The sequence below is a fragment of the Pyxicephalus adspersus genome, chromosome 4, assembly GCF_032062135.1.
Source record: "Pyxicephalus adspersus chromosome 4, UCB_Pads_2.0, whole genome shotgun sequence".
NCBI lineage: Eukaryota > Metazoa > Chordata > Amphibia > Anura > Pyxicephalidae > Pyxicephalus > Pyxicephalus adspersus.
The window spans coordinates 109,078,386-109,094,269 of NC_092861.1; the positions used below are offsets into that span (position 1 = coordinate 109,078,386).

The 15,884-nt window shown below is 39.6% G+C and overlaps 1 protein-coding gene and 1 non-coding gene across 2 annotated transcripts in view; both read right to left on the minus strand.

Annotated features, from left to right (window-relative positions):
* The window catches only part of UTRN (utrophin), a 393,317-nt gene extending 383,900 nt beyond the window's left edge, over positions 1-9,417 (minus strand). Inside the window, exons 1-2 of the mRNA XM_072410243.1 lie at positions 9,014-9,417; positions 2,399-2,593 (exon numbers count right to left, since the gene is read on the minus strand). Coding sequence (XP_072266344.1) covers positions 2,399-2,480 — 82 coding nt within the window. The 5' untranslated portion in view covers positions 2,481-2,593; positions 9,014-9,417. The remainder of the gene's footprint in view (positions 1-2,398; positions 2,594-9,013) is intronic.
* A 6,005-nt stretch (positions 9,418-15,422) lies between these two features.
* On the minus strand, positions 15,423-15,505 carry TRNAL-UAA (transfer RNA leucine (anticodon UAA)). The gene has a single exon. It is a non-coding gene; the product is annotated as a tRNA-Leu (tRNA).
* Between the last annotated feature and the right edge of the window lie 379 nt (positions 15,506-15,884).

The window sequence follows — 15,884 nt, forward strand, 5'->3', positions numbered from 1 at the left end:
CGTTTGCATTATGTAATAAATGTTTTTATGAAATCCATGTGTGTCACATCTGCAACATTTCAGCTAAACTCCTCAAAAAACTAAGACCTCTAGTGACCCTGAGCCCATGCCAATTTTCACCTACATATTTTATTATATTAGTAAATCTTTACTTATATCCATTCCAATATCACCTACACTGACCCATAACGCTTTAATCACTCATCACTTTCAAACTACAGACAATTGTTTGTATGATTTATTCTTTTTGGGAACCCATTATGCTTAATCATGCTCCGCCATTTCAATCCTATTCAGTGCAAATTTAATGGCCTGTATATAGTGAGTATAGTCTAAAATGTATTCACATTTTCCCTTGTACCAGACATAGTAACATTGTCTAACTATCAAAAAATGTTCAGTGGATGAAAAGGAGAATTCCAATTTACCATAAAGGGCAAAATCTCATATTTAACATGTAAAATGGATCTTAAAAGGAACATGTGGGTTCCATGCTGATACCATCATTGAAAGCAGAGAAGTGAGTAACTGCTTTCCTTGAAGCATATCCTTAATGACAAGCAGGAGAATCCATGGCACAATGCCAGTATCTGTTGAGAAACGGCTCAGTTTTAGTTGTTCTGTGGCTGGATTCTATCAAGATAATGAGACAAGTGGGAACCTAAGACAAAACAGGTGGCCATTGTTGGCTGTGGAGCTAAAATGGTTTACAAAAAACAATAAATATATGAAAAACAAATGAGTTATTAAATGATTACACATCGCAGGATCACCAATGTGTATCCCATATTCAATAGTTAAGAAGTGAGAGGAGTATTCGGTCACTCGCACCCCACACATTTGACAGCTGGCAGCAGTGAGCAGAACTAGTACTGCTTATTGCTGCCCGTTTAATTGTCTATAGGGCTGCCGCTGGCAGAAGCTACGTGTAGCGTCTCTGAAGATGTAGTGGAAGCGCTAAACGCACTGCAACCCTATGACCAGTGTTGACATAGTTTCACAACGCATATGTCTGAAAAAAATACACAAAGCAAACCATGATTCAACTTTACAAGAATACATACACCTCTTATACTTAGACAACTTTGTTAGCACAAAAGTCAACTTTAAATGCAACAGAAATTAAACAAGTTACATATAATGTGCTTTGAATTCTGTAAAATATGCCTCCTATTAACACAATCATTTTGAAGGATGCAAGTGAATAAAAATTTTTGAACAAATCACATTTGTGCTACAAGCATTGAACAGTTTATATCTTCACTAAAAAGCAAGACATTTCCATAGCCCTGTCCAATGAACTTCACACAAACGTGTGAAAACATCTGTTTAGAGACAGCCACAGACATTAGTACACAGCCAAATCATTCAAATGTTGAATAACAATCACTTTTTCGCTCATTGAACAATGCAAAAAACATGCAGAGAAAAACATAATAAAGAAATATTTGGAGAAGATAAATAACTATAAGATCACAATGTACACCAAAACAAAATAACTGTTAGACATTAAAGGTCAAGTTTCATCTTTTGCCTATCCGGGTTCCTCCCTCCACCCAAATTAACAGGCTAGGTACTTTTTTATCATAGTGTTTCCATTTGTATTCCATGCCTTATTTTATCACTGGGTCTATGTGCTTCTCCATGCAATTTAGGCAGATCATGGCTGGTGTGAAGAGCCAGCAGGGTATTATACATTGCTTTCTGGACACAGCAAAAGATTGCCAAAGTAGCTCCATTTTAGTCCTCAGTCCAGATGCAAGAAGTGGGCTAGGTCCTCGTAAATGCTATGGAGATATCAAACTGCCATCATCATATGACAACTGTGGAATCCCCCCCATTTATTCAGAGAATACCCCGTTTGTCTGTACAGTTTCCAACCATTTATAGTTGGTGGCACACAAGGTGTCCATTGCTGGGACTGGTATGAGAACTGCCATTCCTGCTGCCTGCCCGAACAAGTCCCCACTAAAAATTCCATAATGAATGGCCTACCAGTAATGGTACTGCATGGTATTGTACTCCTAGAACTGAACAACCTGAACATTCCTGGCATTCCTTCAAAGGTTTGATTCCTTTTTTGCTTCATTTTAAGGAGACAAAGCCCCAGCAGACAAGTCTGATTACAATTTCAGAAATCATCTTGTCTCCAATATTTATATGAAGATATATACAGAACTGCAATGGATTAAATAATACATTCCTTCTTTGGTATATTTAAACTAAAGTCTAGTAAATGTAGTCTATAATGCCTGCAGCTATAATAAAAATACCCAGCGGAAACACAGACAGGAATCAGATGGAGCAGGACAGCTGGAATGCTGCAGTTTGCACTTTAACTCATTAATCAATAAGAAGTTCAAACACATCTAATCATGGTGCTGATTGTACAACCTACCAGATCGGGATTTGATGATATCACTAAACTCATTGTTTGGTTCTCCTTCAGATCTGTCCAGCTGAGCCCCAACCTTGGCCATTTTTCAGAAAATCCTTAGTGACTGATTCCTGATAATTCCTTCAAGATTAAACTTTAGCACACTTTACACATATAAAACCTCCGAGCAGAACTGCTGAGTCGGCTGTGAAAAACCTGCAAAAAAATTCACAATGTTACCAAATGCTTTGGAGAAAGTAAAATTATTCATGAAATGGGTAGAATTCATCAAAGGAAATATTTAACATATGATCATTTCCGAATCTGACAGTTACAAGCCAAGCCGGATGACAATTATATTATGTATGTGGATAGACCAAGTATAATAGTGCAATTATCTTTTTTTTTTAACCTGTAGTAAAAATGGTATTTGGAAGCTTATTGATCACAGTGAAGGCCTGATAAACAAATGATCGGGAACAACTGCTGTGCACTTCAATGGAGGAGAGCACAGCAGTGTGCCACAGACTTGTCTCCTCTCTATGGAACAGAATGGTTTTGTGTGCATAGTATTTGTTCATTTATCTGTCACTGGAAATGATCAAGAAAGATTATTTCCAGTGACAATGATCTGACTTTTATACATAGCCTTAGATTGTTTTTATTTCAGCTGCAAACAAAGAAAAAACAATCTTCTCTTCATTTAAACTATGGAATAGTTAAACCCAACAGTTTTTTTTCTGTCTAGATCTCATCACAAATTTTTATCACACTGTAAGAAGAGATCTCTATAAAGAAAGGGGATATTTCCTCTTAGACAGTTGTCAGCTGACAGGTTTACTTAGGGAAATCTTTGACCTCTTGCTCCTGTGATGAAAAAAGTGGGGATTTCCCATATATTTGTGTATGTTAGACAACAGTCAGTAAGGCAATAGTGAAGGTGAATCTCTGCAGCAGGGACACAACACAGATAGAAGTATAACAGTGTTCTCCCTGGACAATTTATAAAGCTGACTGGGAAAAAGCTTTAGGCGGGTGGTGGCACCTGTTTCGTGACCTAACTTTTTAGTAATCACCCAAAAAACAGCCGGGTGGTTACTGAAAGATGCTGGGTGGTGCGCCCGGGTAAAAAGGGGCTGGGGAGAACACAGATTCTAACTCTTCTACTTTATGTTAATAGAAAAGCAGTGCTATATACATATTGCTACAGAGTGTTTCTAAAATGTCAGGGAAAAGTGTTAATAATGGCTCCAGAGAAAAGATAGTGGTTGTTTGTATAGGTTTCCTAGGAAAGAAACCAGAGACTATAGGGCCCTGGAGCCAGTCAATTGAGTGAAAGGGTGTCTTCCCTGGCCCAACCCAACCCTGATTTGGGTTATATGCACCTGCACTCAAGCAAGGAAGGAGGGAAATAGATCAGCAAGAGCTCAGAGAGAGCCAGAGTGGATTCCAGGCTGAAGTGAGAGCCAGAGTGTTCCAGGCTGAGAGAGAGCCAGAGTGGATTCCAGGCTGAGAGAGAGCCAGAGTGTTCCAGGCTGAAGAGAGGGCCAGAGTGTTCCAGGCTGAGAGAGAGCCAGAGTGTTCCAGGCTGTGTTCCAGGCTGAAGAGAGGGCCAGAGTGTTCCAGGCTGAAGAGAGGGCCAGAGTGTTCCAGGCTGAAGAGAGGGCCAGAGTGTTCCAGGCTGAGAGAGAGCCAGAGTGTTCCAGGCTGAAGAGAGGGCCAGAGTGTTCCAGGCTGAAGAGAGGGCCAGAGTGTTCCAGGCTGAGAGAGAGCCAGAGTGCATTCCAGGCTGAGAGAGAGCCAGAGTGTTCCAGGCTGAAGAGAAGGCTAGAGTGTTCCAGGCTGAAGAGAGGGCAAGAGTGTTCCAGGCTGAAGAGAGGGCAAGAGTGTTCCAGGCTGAAGAGAGGGCCAGAGTGTTCAAGGCTGAAGAAAGGGCCAGAGTGTTCCAGGAAAGCCAGTAGCCAAACAGTACATAAAAGTTGTGAGTTAACAGTACTGACTGAGTGTGTTAGTAAGAGAGGGCACCTAAGTGAGGCCGCGCCGGGCTATTATTTATTATTTTGTTGTGAAGTGCTGGAGAGTGTGCTGTAACACTTGTCTAAACAAATAAAACCTGCTTTTATTTTGGAGTCTTGGAGATTTTTGCTGCCTCTAATCTGCCCTGTAAGCATCCCGTTACCATGAGCAACCCCCAGTGATATACCCCAATATATATTTATATATATATATATATATATATATATATAAAATTATTATTATTATCTTGTAATTATATAGTGATATTTATATAGCACTGCAAAAAGTCCATGTGCCCACAATTTTGGGGCAACACTAATTACCTAATAAACACTAAGTTTAAATCATTTTTTGTGATGTAAAACTCAAGCAAAAACTGGAGGAAACTTAGGCAAACAAGGGGGGAACATTCAAATACCATGGTGATAGGGTCCTGGATGAGATTCAAACCTGAGACCCCAGTGCTGCAGGACCAGTATACGCACTATGGCCGTATTTACATTATGGGGACACTATAATATTCTCCATGACTTAATATCTGAATATGGTGTACCGCTTTATGGAAACACGGTTCCCTTTTCTCCATGGAGAAAGGAATGGTCAGGATGATGCTGCACAGAAGTTTTCTAGTATCAAACAATTGCTCTAGCAAAGCTATACACAACCAGGGTTCCTGCAGAGGTTCCACGGGTTCCTTGAGCTCTGGTTGATTGATCTCCTAGTTGACCACAAAGCTCTGGGGCAGATGCCATTTGGAAAGGTCATTGGCATGATACTTTTTTTTATTTTTAGCTGTGTGTATTACTGGCATTTTAGCCACCACTGTAAAGGGAGCATATTTGGACCAATGCATGCTGCATTTATCTCACTGAACCCCAATGAACTTTTTTTTTAAAGGGGCTCCCCAAAATTTAAATTACTTTAAGATAAGGGAAATAAATGTTGACAAAGGCTGTTCCAGCATGACTTGTAACTATCAGATCTATTATTCTCATAAAAGAGAGCTAAATATTTTGTAGTTGCTGAGTATTAACATGGAAACAAGGAAAATGAAGCCAATAAACAGAACAGTTAAAATATAAGCTTAGTTAACAAAATGTATCTCAGTTCTCCCAGGAGCTAAATTTAGACATTCCAACAGATTGTCTATAATTAATATACTGTACTCCACTCCTAGCTTTATTTTGGGAGTTCAAGTTAAAGTTTCAAGTTACTTGGATGGGAAGTATATAACGAAAGGGAAAAGTTTGTTCTATCCCAGCAAGCCAACTTGCTGCAACACACCTGCAGGTAAATGTAGCAACAGCTTGCCTGAGTCATAAAAGTTCATCTAATTGAAAGCAATATATTTATAGCTCATCAAACATGAAGAGTCCATAAAATAAATTGAATGCCCCTTTGTCTTCTTTAAAGCCTTCTACAGGTGTCAGATGATTATTGCTAAAAACAAATGAACATTGTACACACACCTGATCTATAAGGATGGGGGGGGGGGGGGACAAGCAAGCGACTCCCAGCTGTGCTCTCCTACATAGGAGCGCACAGCAATAATTCCCCATTGGTTATTCACCAATCCACTGTGGCTAAATGATGAACTGATGTCAGATTTTTGCTTGAGATGAGCAAGACCATTTTGTTGGGCAAGGATCATCTGATGAGTGTACAAAGCCTAAATGTGATGTTGATAATGCTGCCCAAACATTATGTTATATTTTCAATTAAATTAACTTTCGATATGACAAAAGCATAGCATAGATCAAAGAAATCATATTAATCATTGGGTAGAATGTTAAATGAAAACTTCCCAGGCAATGCATTTCTTTTTTTGGAAATTGGTTAACCACTATAGAGCAACTGAAACCAAATTTTATGTTACAATAAACCTTTCAATTAGATATATATGTGTATAAATGATCATAATACAGATCTAACCAATCAAGTAAATGTAAAATCAAATACTTGTTGCCAATCAGAAGGATCAATTTCAATTAATTGTATTCATAATCATAAAATTGAAAATGGCATAAACAGATAAACAAATATACTTTATGTGCACATTGAAGCTATTGATCCTTTATTGCCAATGCGCCTAGCTGTAGACGTTCTCTGGTGCTGCTGTATGGATAGGGCGTCCCCCTGAGTAACATCACATCAGACATTAGGAATTTGGAAGTGGTCACAGCTGTTGGCTCAAAGTAACTGCAGCCATGATTAGGAAGTAAAAATAAACAACACAATTCTAATCTTACTTAGAATAACAAAGCACAAACATTTCTGTCTGTTGACATTCCAGCTGTTATCACAACCTGCAGGCCATGACTATAGAATGCCCTGTATGGGGGTGATAAGTAGCGGAGTACACCTGGGGTACCTGGGGAGTACACACAGGCAGATTATCACTTCCAAAACAATGTGATATAAAACTGACAAACTACAGCCACAACAAAAACAAAGATTTGACTATAGTTAGGCCTAGCAAACACGAGCAGATCCACTGCCAATTTTTCTTGTTCCTATCAGTGTTCTAAATAAAGTTCTCAAAAATGAATACAAGTACAAATTTCTTCCTTTGGATGGAAAAGAATCAGAATCTGACTGCATGTACGCAATCAGTTGTACACATGATAAAATTTGGACTCTCAGTCAGTTTACAGAACTGATCAGAACCCAAATAGTCACATATAACCCAACAGCTGCTAAAATCCCCAGGTTTTGGTGTCTAACTGAATCATTGGGGAGATTTCCTTTTACTTCCCATCCTAGAGACACAACAAGAAGTAAAAGAAAAAAGGAAGAATAGGGCACCCAATGCTAGATGCCATCTATGTGACAATCACCTAACATTCATCAGTTTATATTACAGTGATGAGAGAGTGAATATTGCCAGCTGTGGGCATGGCCAGCAATAAAAACTTTTTAAAAATTCCACATTGAAAACTAATAACAAAGTTCTGACTTTGCATACACTGTAAACAAAGAGAAATGACTTGTACCAGGGTTTTTAAAGCGTACCTATACTCTGTATTTTCACTTTACATAAAGGGTAGAGAACCCTTTTATGTAGGGTAAAAATTATGGGGTTTTTTTAGGTTTAAAAAAAGGATGCAGCATCGCCCCCTAATTTGGGAATGAATAGGTGCGCAAAGCCTCCCGGGATACCTACGTCAAGCATCCTGGGAGGCTCTTGAGTGCTCCTTCTGCGCATGCCAAAGCACCTCGGGCATGCACAGAAGAAGCCTTTTTGCTCAAAGAGAAAAATTTGCCAATCTCATGCATGCGCAGTGAGATCTGCAAACTTCTTTTTCATCCTACATCACCCACTCTCGCACCTGGGTCAGGTGACGTAGGGTGAACGACCAGGAAGAGAAGACGAAGATGGTGGTGCCTGGAGCGCCGGCTTGTGGGGACGACGCGGGCCAAGATGCCGGACCCCAGCGCAGTGATTGGTCTGCCCTGCGGGATTAAAGGTGTGTTTTTGTTTTTTGAGTATAGTTCCTCTTTAAGCCTTCCTCGGGACCAACTATGTCCATAGGGTTTTATATCTGGGATCTGTTTATTTCCCTACTGGTTGAACTTGATGGACTTATGTGATTTTTCAACCTGACCTACTATGTAACTATGACACCTATAGTGCTAAGGTGCTACGTTAGTTGATGGCGTAATAATAATAACACCTGCAAAGTATTACATAAATCACATATATTTCAACTATATTTAATAAAATGACATATTATAACTATAGTTCCACTTTACATATTTGGGACCAGGCCAAGCTGTAATGTGGAAAGGGACAGGCAATTCTACCCTAAGATCCCTTACAACAAGCATTCCCACCAGCCTGTTCGCAATATAGAACTGTCAAAATTGCACTATTTATTGTACAGCTACGTAATATGCTGGCGCTATATAAATCCTGTTTATTAATATTAATAATGCGCAGCTCTGCGTTGGGTGCCAGGATACCCGGCAATCTCACCTTTCCCTGCAGTTGCCAGGACTGCATGAACTCCATCACGCCTATGTGGGGGTCACGTCATCCTGGTCTGGCCGATCGATATGGTTTATATCGTAACTAGGAAGGCGGAAGAAAAAGATGGCGGCGCCCTGCGATGGAATAGGGACAGGTGAGTGTAGCAAGGTTTAGTCCTGCTTTTAAAGTGGATAAACCATTTCTAGGATTTTTGTAGAGCAGAAAATGTTTATTGGGGGCATTTCAATTCACTTCCTATCCCAGGGGTGCAACAGGAAGTTAGAGGCAATCTCTCAGACAGGTGTCACCTTACACTGACATGCTTGCAATAATTGAAATGATTGTCCTTGTCATTTCCAGTGACATTAGGAATGAGCATTGTACACTGTATTGTGATCAGGAGCAGTCATTGGTGACAGTCCATGTCCATACGCTGAATATTTAGCATGTCATTTTGTTATGGATCCCACAGTGGTCACCAGTACACAGAGGAGTAATTCTCCCCAATGGGGACACACAGCAATAAAAACAAACAGATGCTCTAACCCATCACATACAAAACTAATAGCCCAAAGTTGTGTCTGTACAGAGAGTGCAATGACTTCCAGATAGAGCTGAGTACAATGAATAATTCACACTGGTAACCTTACCTGGGATCCTGGGACCCGGACTCCTTCCCTATAGCGATCACTTAATGTGCACAGCAATCCGAGCAGCCATACACACAGACCATCCCGGATACTGCAAGTGCTGAAATCCTACAGAGTCCTCCTCCCAGGATCGCCTCAACTATTTACAACCATCCAGGAATTGCAGGGACCTCACTTCTGCCTGCTGGGGGCGCTTCATCCACTGCAAGGGGCGACTAGTTCCTGAGATCGGCACGACCCTGTCCCTCTCGGGACCCACTGATCGCACCGGTGATCGCACTTTGTGATTGCACTCTCACGCCTGCGGAACAACTTGCACGAGGCTGGAATTCTGCAATGGTGGTCCCGGACTCTCCCTAGTAACTTTGTATCCCAGGTTCACACTCCTACTTTACTCGGGAACTTAGTGCGGGCGGCTGCCGTGAAACAGAGAGAACGTGGCATAATCACAACACGGCCCCGCCCACTCACAGCGCTCTGCTCTGCCTTCTACTGTACAGAATACAGATGAAATGCGCCACCTGCTGGATCATTTCATCATAGCGCCGCACGGTTACTACTGTACACCTACCCCATACCTACTGTCCCTGATTGGAAGGGCATTTCCTTATATCAGATCCAAGTCTCTCCTTCACCCTTTCAGATGTCCCTCATTTCTGGTGGATATATGCACCTCTAGACTTCCCACCACTACATATCCCCCCTCCTATTGTGTGGTAATTCACCCACCTCCTAGATTGTAAGCTCTTCAGGTCACGGTCCTCTACTCCAGTGTCACTGTCTGTATTAGTCTGTCATTTGCAACCGCTATTTAATGTACAGCGCTGCGCTATATAAATCCTGATTATTATTATTAATAATAATAATATATTGTAAGCTCTTTGGGGCAGAGTCCTCTCCTCCTGTATCACTGTCTGTATTTGTTTGTCATTCGCAACCGCTATTTATTGTAAAGTGCTGCATAATATGTTGGCGCTATATAAATCCTGTTTATTAATAATAATAGATTGAAAGCCCTTCGGAAAGAGTACTCTCCTCCTGTGTCACAGTCTGTATCTGTCTGTCATTTGCAACCCCTATTTAATGTATAGCGCTGTGTAATATGTTGGCGCTATAAAAAAAACCCTGTTTATTATTATTAATAATAATAATAATAATAATAATAATAATAATAATAGAATGTAAGCTTTTCAAGGCAGGGTCCTCTCCTCCTGTGTCACTGACCGTATTAGTTGGTCATTTGCAATCCCTATTTAATTTACAGCGCTGCGTAATATGTTGGCGCTACATAAATCCTGTTTATAATTAATATTATTATTATTAATAATAATAATAATAATAATAATAATAAAAACAATGTAGAATTTACCTATTAAAAAGTGTTACTTTGCACTAATCTGTCATTCAGCCTCTGAATTATTCCATTTTGAGAAGCTAATATAAAGAAAATGTATTGGTGAAATAATGCACTTGTTGGTTTAATCATTTATTTGCACATTTTTAGGTTCCATGAGGGGGTGGGTCATTTGTCTATGTGACGAACTAAACCCATAATATTCACCTGTCTTCATTCTCTCAGGCCACTGCCATCTTCTCTTTTTTTTTCTCTTTCTGGAGATGATTTCCTTTAACTCTCACAAAAGTTCATTCATTCCCGACACAGGAAGGGGAAACCAGGCAGGTAGGAGGAATTATTGCAGAAAAGACATTGCCTTGAGTTCAACTCTCTTTTATTGGTAAATTAAAATTAATAAGTATAATTGATAATTTGGTAAATGTTTAATGTACTTACAGTTGTGTATGCTATACCATTCAAGATAAACATTTTTACAGTTCTATTTATGTGTTGCAATTGTAGATCTCCTTTTCCTGAGGAAGCGGACTAAGATTCTGTGAAACGCATCGAAGCTTGGAAAATCCTTCCCATAAGGAAATATATTTATAGGTGTTATTTGATGTTATACATTGTTGTAAATTTTATCATGTTGTATATCAAATAAAGTGAGTTCTTTTATTTTTTAATATTATTTGGTATGGAAAACTATTTGATCTGCCTTAAAAGCCCTAGTACTGGGTCATCCATCTAATTTTTGTAATGTTCCTTTCTGCAATACCAACCTGCCTGATTATAGATTTTTAGAAGTTGAACTTTAGTTCAGCTTTCGACTAAAAAGTGTCCTTCCAAAATACCTTTTCCCTATCTCCAAAGGTCTGGTGAAATGCTTACCAATAAAGTGAAAAAATATATTTTTAAAAAACTTATTAGGTAAATTAGAAATACAATAAGAGTGAGGTCAGGGTGTCTTTGGTTTAAGAAAGTATATTGTGTGTAAAGTTACTGTAGTACACAGTAAGAAAATTTCATCAGGGTTTGGAGGCCAACTATGTGCCTAACTACCAGAGATGGCATTTTTTTTCTTGTATGCCTTACCGCCAGGTTCTGGACGCTTGACACTGGTGTTATATGGAAAAACCCCTGCAATACATGAGGATTTTATACGTAGGCCTCCTCAATGTACCAAATATACACTATACACTAAAAAGTCAATGCAACTAGGAATATCAACAGGCTAGAAGTGTAACATAGAGATCAGAATTAGGTTGGTCAGCAGATGAAAAGCCACCATGATAATGCCCAACAAAGTCAGGCTGTCCAGCACGTTAATAGACAGGAGCCAAAATTCTTCACACTATAAAAGGAATTTGAAATTACACAGGTGCTTGGACAATGCTGCTTGGGATTTTAGTAAAGCAGAGTCTATAGGTCTTATTCATTAAAGCTCTCCAAGATGGAAGACTTATATGGGTGAACCTGGGTGATCTGGCACACCTAGAATCAATTTCTTTATGCTATTGGTTGGCAAATTTTTTCAATCCAGATTCAATGCTGGTTTGCTGGATCTCCCAGGTTCTCCCATGGGATTTTATCTTCTCAGATAGGAGCATATTGATTTTATGGCAGATATGGTGACAAATAACATTTAAATCAGAGCAGTGCAACTTTCAGCATAGTCAGACTACCAATCCAGCTACTATTCTGTCAGAATGACAGCTAGGACTTGCTCTGTTTACAAAGTTCAGAACTTTATTAAGAAATACTGTGTAACAAAATTATTGGTACATCGTATTTACATATTCTTCTATCAATTCCCTTTTACCCCTATTACTTTCCTGTAAACCCAGTCAACTCTAATTTACACCTTACCCTTCTTTCTTAGCAGTTATTATTCCGCTATTTTTTTAAACATTAATTTTTTTTATATTTAATAATATTTTAATGTTCTTAGCAAAAGCCTTTATATGGCTGATTTTAAAATCAGCTCAAATTTCCCACATTTGGTTGAGTTGTAAAAGAACTAAACAAAACCTGTTGCTGGAGTTTTGGTGTTCAATGTACACAGCGGACATCCAACATTCCATCACTAATGCTGGCACCATTCTGCAGAACCAGAATAAGGTCCATAAATATAGTTACAGGGAATTTCAGGTCTTGTTACATACACCAGCCCCCCACCCCTGTTCATGTTAACACAAACAAATTTAGCAGAGAGGCAAGATATTCCTAGCTATGTGCCTAAATCATATTCATAAATACATTTTGTTAGTGGTTAAGCTTAAATAGAAGTAAGCTTAAGCTTTTGTAGAAGATTATATCACTCTTTGAGTGGACAATGAATGGAGCAGGCCAAATGGGACGAGGAAGACCAATCTAGAGAGTTGGGGCGGCCCTAAAAACTATAGAAGCCATGCATGTGAAGAGGTTATGAGTGAGGAAGTCAATATTAGGTCACTGAAGGAGTGAAGAGAGCGGCCATGGGAGTATTTTTCTATCAGGACAGAAAGGTAATTGAGACCAGAGCTGTGAAAGGTTTTGAAGGCAAATCACAGGAGCTTGCCTCTAAGTTTAGCAACTAGGAATTGCCAGGTGACAACAAGGCCTGGGACCCCTAAGATCGGGGAGCCCTGCATTGCAAATCACAATTTTCTTGGTCAATGCCAAAAGCCTGTTAGTCTTTGTCTGCTTCTTAAATGGTAGAAGGTCAATGCCATAGGAAGCTGGAAGTACCAGAAATAAGTGGGCTTGTCTTTAATTTTATTGTGTTTTTCATATCACTTTGAGTTTTAACCTAATGCAGATTTGAATATGCAAAACTAATATATGTTGCCTGTCTATAAGAGCTTTTCCGAAGTTTTATTACAGGTATGGGAGCCAACAATGCTCCAAAAATAGGAAATGCTTGTAAACGCGTAAAATGTTTTGCTGACTTAGATCAGCTCCATTTCTCCAAGAGAAAAATAAGGAAATGTTAACCTGGCTTACAACAGATTGACAGCATTTTGCTCTAGGCAAGCTCACTTAGGTGAAGATCACTGACTGCTTTGTAAAAATAAATATTGATTATGATATACCTGGAATCTGTGCATGGCAGTTACAAAAAGGGAAGCTACAAAAGTTTTTATAAAACTTCTGCATATCATTCAACCCACTTCACGTATGACCAGGATGTCATAGACACACCATCCGATCATCTGATTGTCCAACGGCACTTTTACTATAATTTGAGCCTCACTCTTGGCTGCATAGATGACCTCTAAATGCTGACACAAATAACTAAGGACCCTGGAGATGAGTCAGAAAACACATAGATGTGGTTCCCCAGTGGGGGAAGCTGGTCTATAAATAATGGCAGCCTCTATTGGCCTCTGAGCTATCTAATGGTAAGGCTATAGCTTCGCTCCAGAGAAATAGATCTGTCCATTTCTGTACAAGTTATGTTATCTGTAATTAATGGTCGTGTAAAAATTACAAAATGTTGAATTCTTCAAAAAAAAATTGATAATATGTGTTTAGACGTTTACCTGAATATTTTATGGTTGTTGGCCACTGGAAATCTACTGTTAGATGAGCTGGTACAACAAATACTATTTCTGTTTTACTTGGAGCCTCTAGATGGCATCATTAGTTGTATGTCTCCTATATATGGTGTGAGGAGTCTTCTTCCTGTGTTTTAAGGCCTTTAATAGTAAAATCTAAAATAACATACCAACTAAAAATGATGTCCTAAAATAATATGGAATAAGTCTTCGTGTAATGTAATGAGAGTTCCCAAAGAGAATCAGGGTGGCTTAGTGGTTAAGGATGTTAACGTAAATTTCTATCCACAACTTTTATTTCTAGTTTTGGATAGAATGCAGTAGGGCGAGGACACCTGTGAGTGTTCCCAGAAAGGATAGCTAATCTTATCATCTATAGGCTTTCACTAGAAGGTATTATAGGGCAGTGGTCCCCAACCTTTTCGGACCCACATACCACTAAATTTAGCAGCTTTAGACCGCGCATGTGTGGGCAGCCGGGTGTCACTCAAAGACCCTTCCCCCATGGTGACGTCATGATGCCAGAACCCACCCGCTCCCATCGCCCACTGCCCTGAGCCTGCAATCCAAATGGGGGACGTGGTCCTTCTCCTGATCCTGCTCGGAGGTGCACAGGCCAGAGCCGCAGACCCCCAGTGGTCCGCAGACCACCTGTTGGCGACCACTGTTATAGGAAATCTAAAATGTTATGGTTGTCATGAATAGAAAACATATCTTCCAGTGCAGTGGCCGACATAGCCAACAGTGGGGACCTCTGCAGAACTGACATGGGGTGCCTGTGTGGACCCCTCTTGGCTGAGAACAGTCCAGGGCCCTTGTGCAGTGGCGCACTTTGCACCTCCATGTGTCCGCCCCCAGTCTGCTGTGTACACTTTGTACGGTGTGATTTATCCCTTTGTTTTGGAGATTTGCACCAACCTGAAATGCAGAGAAATTCCCATTGAGACAAAGGCAACATTAAATCCCATCAGAGCTTCTAACTCTTCCACTTTATTGGAAGCATCAAAAAAGTTCTGGCTACAGTCATATTTTAGGAGTAGATGACACATGTGTATTTAATGAACACATATTAATTAATGTAATGTTGTATGTTATTGTATGTTGTGTTAAAACAACTTTATTAATCATTTTCTGCAATGCATGGTAACAGGCAGTACCACATACTGTATAATATGGACAGTACAACAGCACCACAATGCACCACACACTATGTTTATGTGTATAGTGCCGCAGCATTGGATGTGATATCTACACTAAAATCCAATTAAGGTAAATATTTGTGAGTTTTATGAAACATAAATATTAAATCAATCATACCGCTCTCTTTGTAGTTTTATTATTATCTAAATGTCCTCTGTATTATTTCTAAATGTTTCTGTAAGTTCTGTAAGACAAACATACCAACTAAACTATTCTTTAGTGTTTAAAAATGTTTGCAGATATCAGCTGTGTACATGAGGTTTATTTTGCTGTCCAACCAATAAAATCAGCATGGTATGGTTACTCTGCACCCTGGGAATTAATTAAAAATTTCTACCAGGAGTGGGGTTCGAACCCACGCGGACATATGTCCATTGGATCTTAAGTCCAACGCCTTAACCACTCGGCCATCCTGGTGAATATACAGCCTTTCTGCACACTAGAGGTTATACCAAGTCTCGATGTCGATGTAATGTGAAAAAACAAAGGTAAGTTTCAAAAACTGGCTTTCTTTATTTAGGTAATCATTGTATGTAGTGTAATAAAATTACAATAATGAAGGAAGGAAGCAGCTGCTAGTACGCAGCGTACCTAAACGTATCGCTGATAGGCCAATATATTGATAGCTCCGCCTACCATGCCGTGATACGTTCTCATATCCTACTGTGTTTGTTCGTCTCTGCTTTGTATACAAATAAAGTTGTGTATTGTTTTATAACATTGGGGATGGCAATATGTATGTGTATAATACAGGGATTGCTGCTCGGCTAATGGAGGACCTGACAACGTGCTGTGT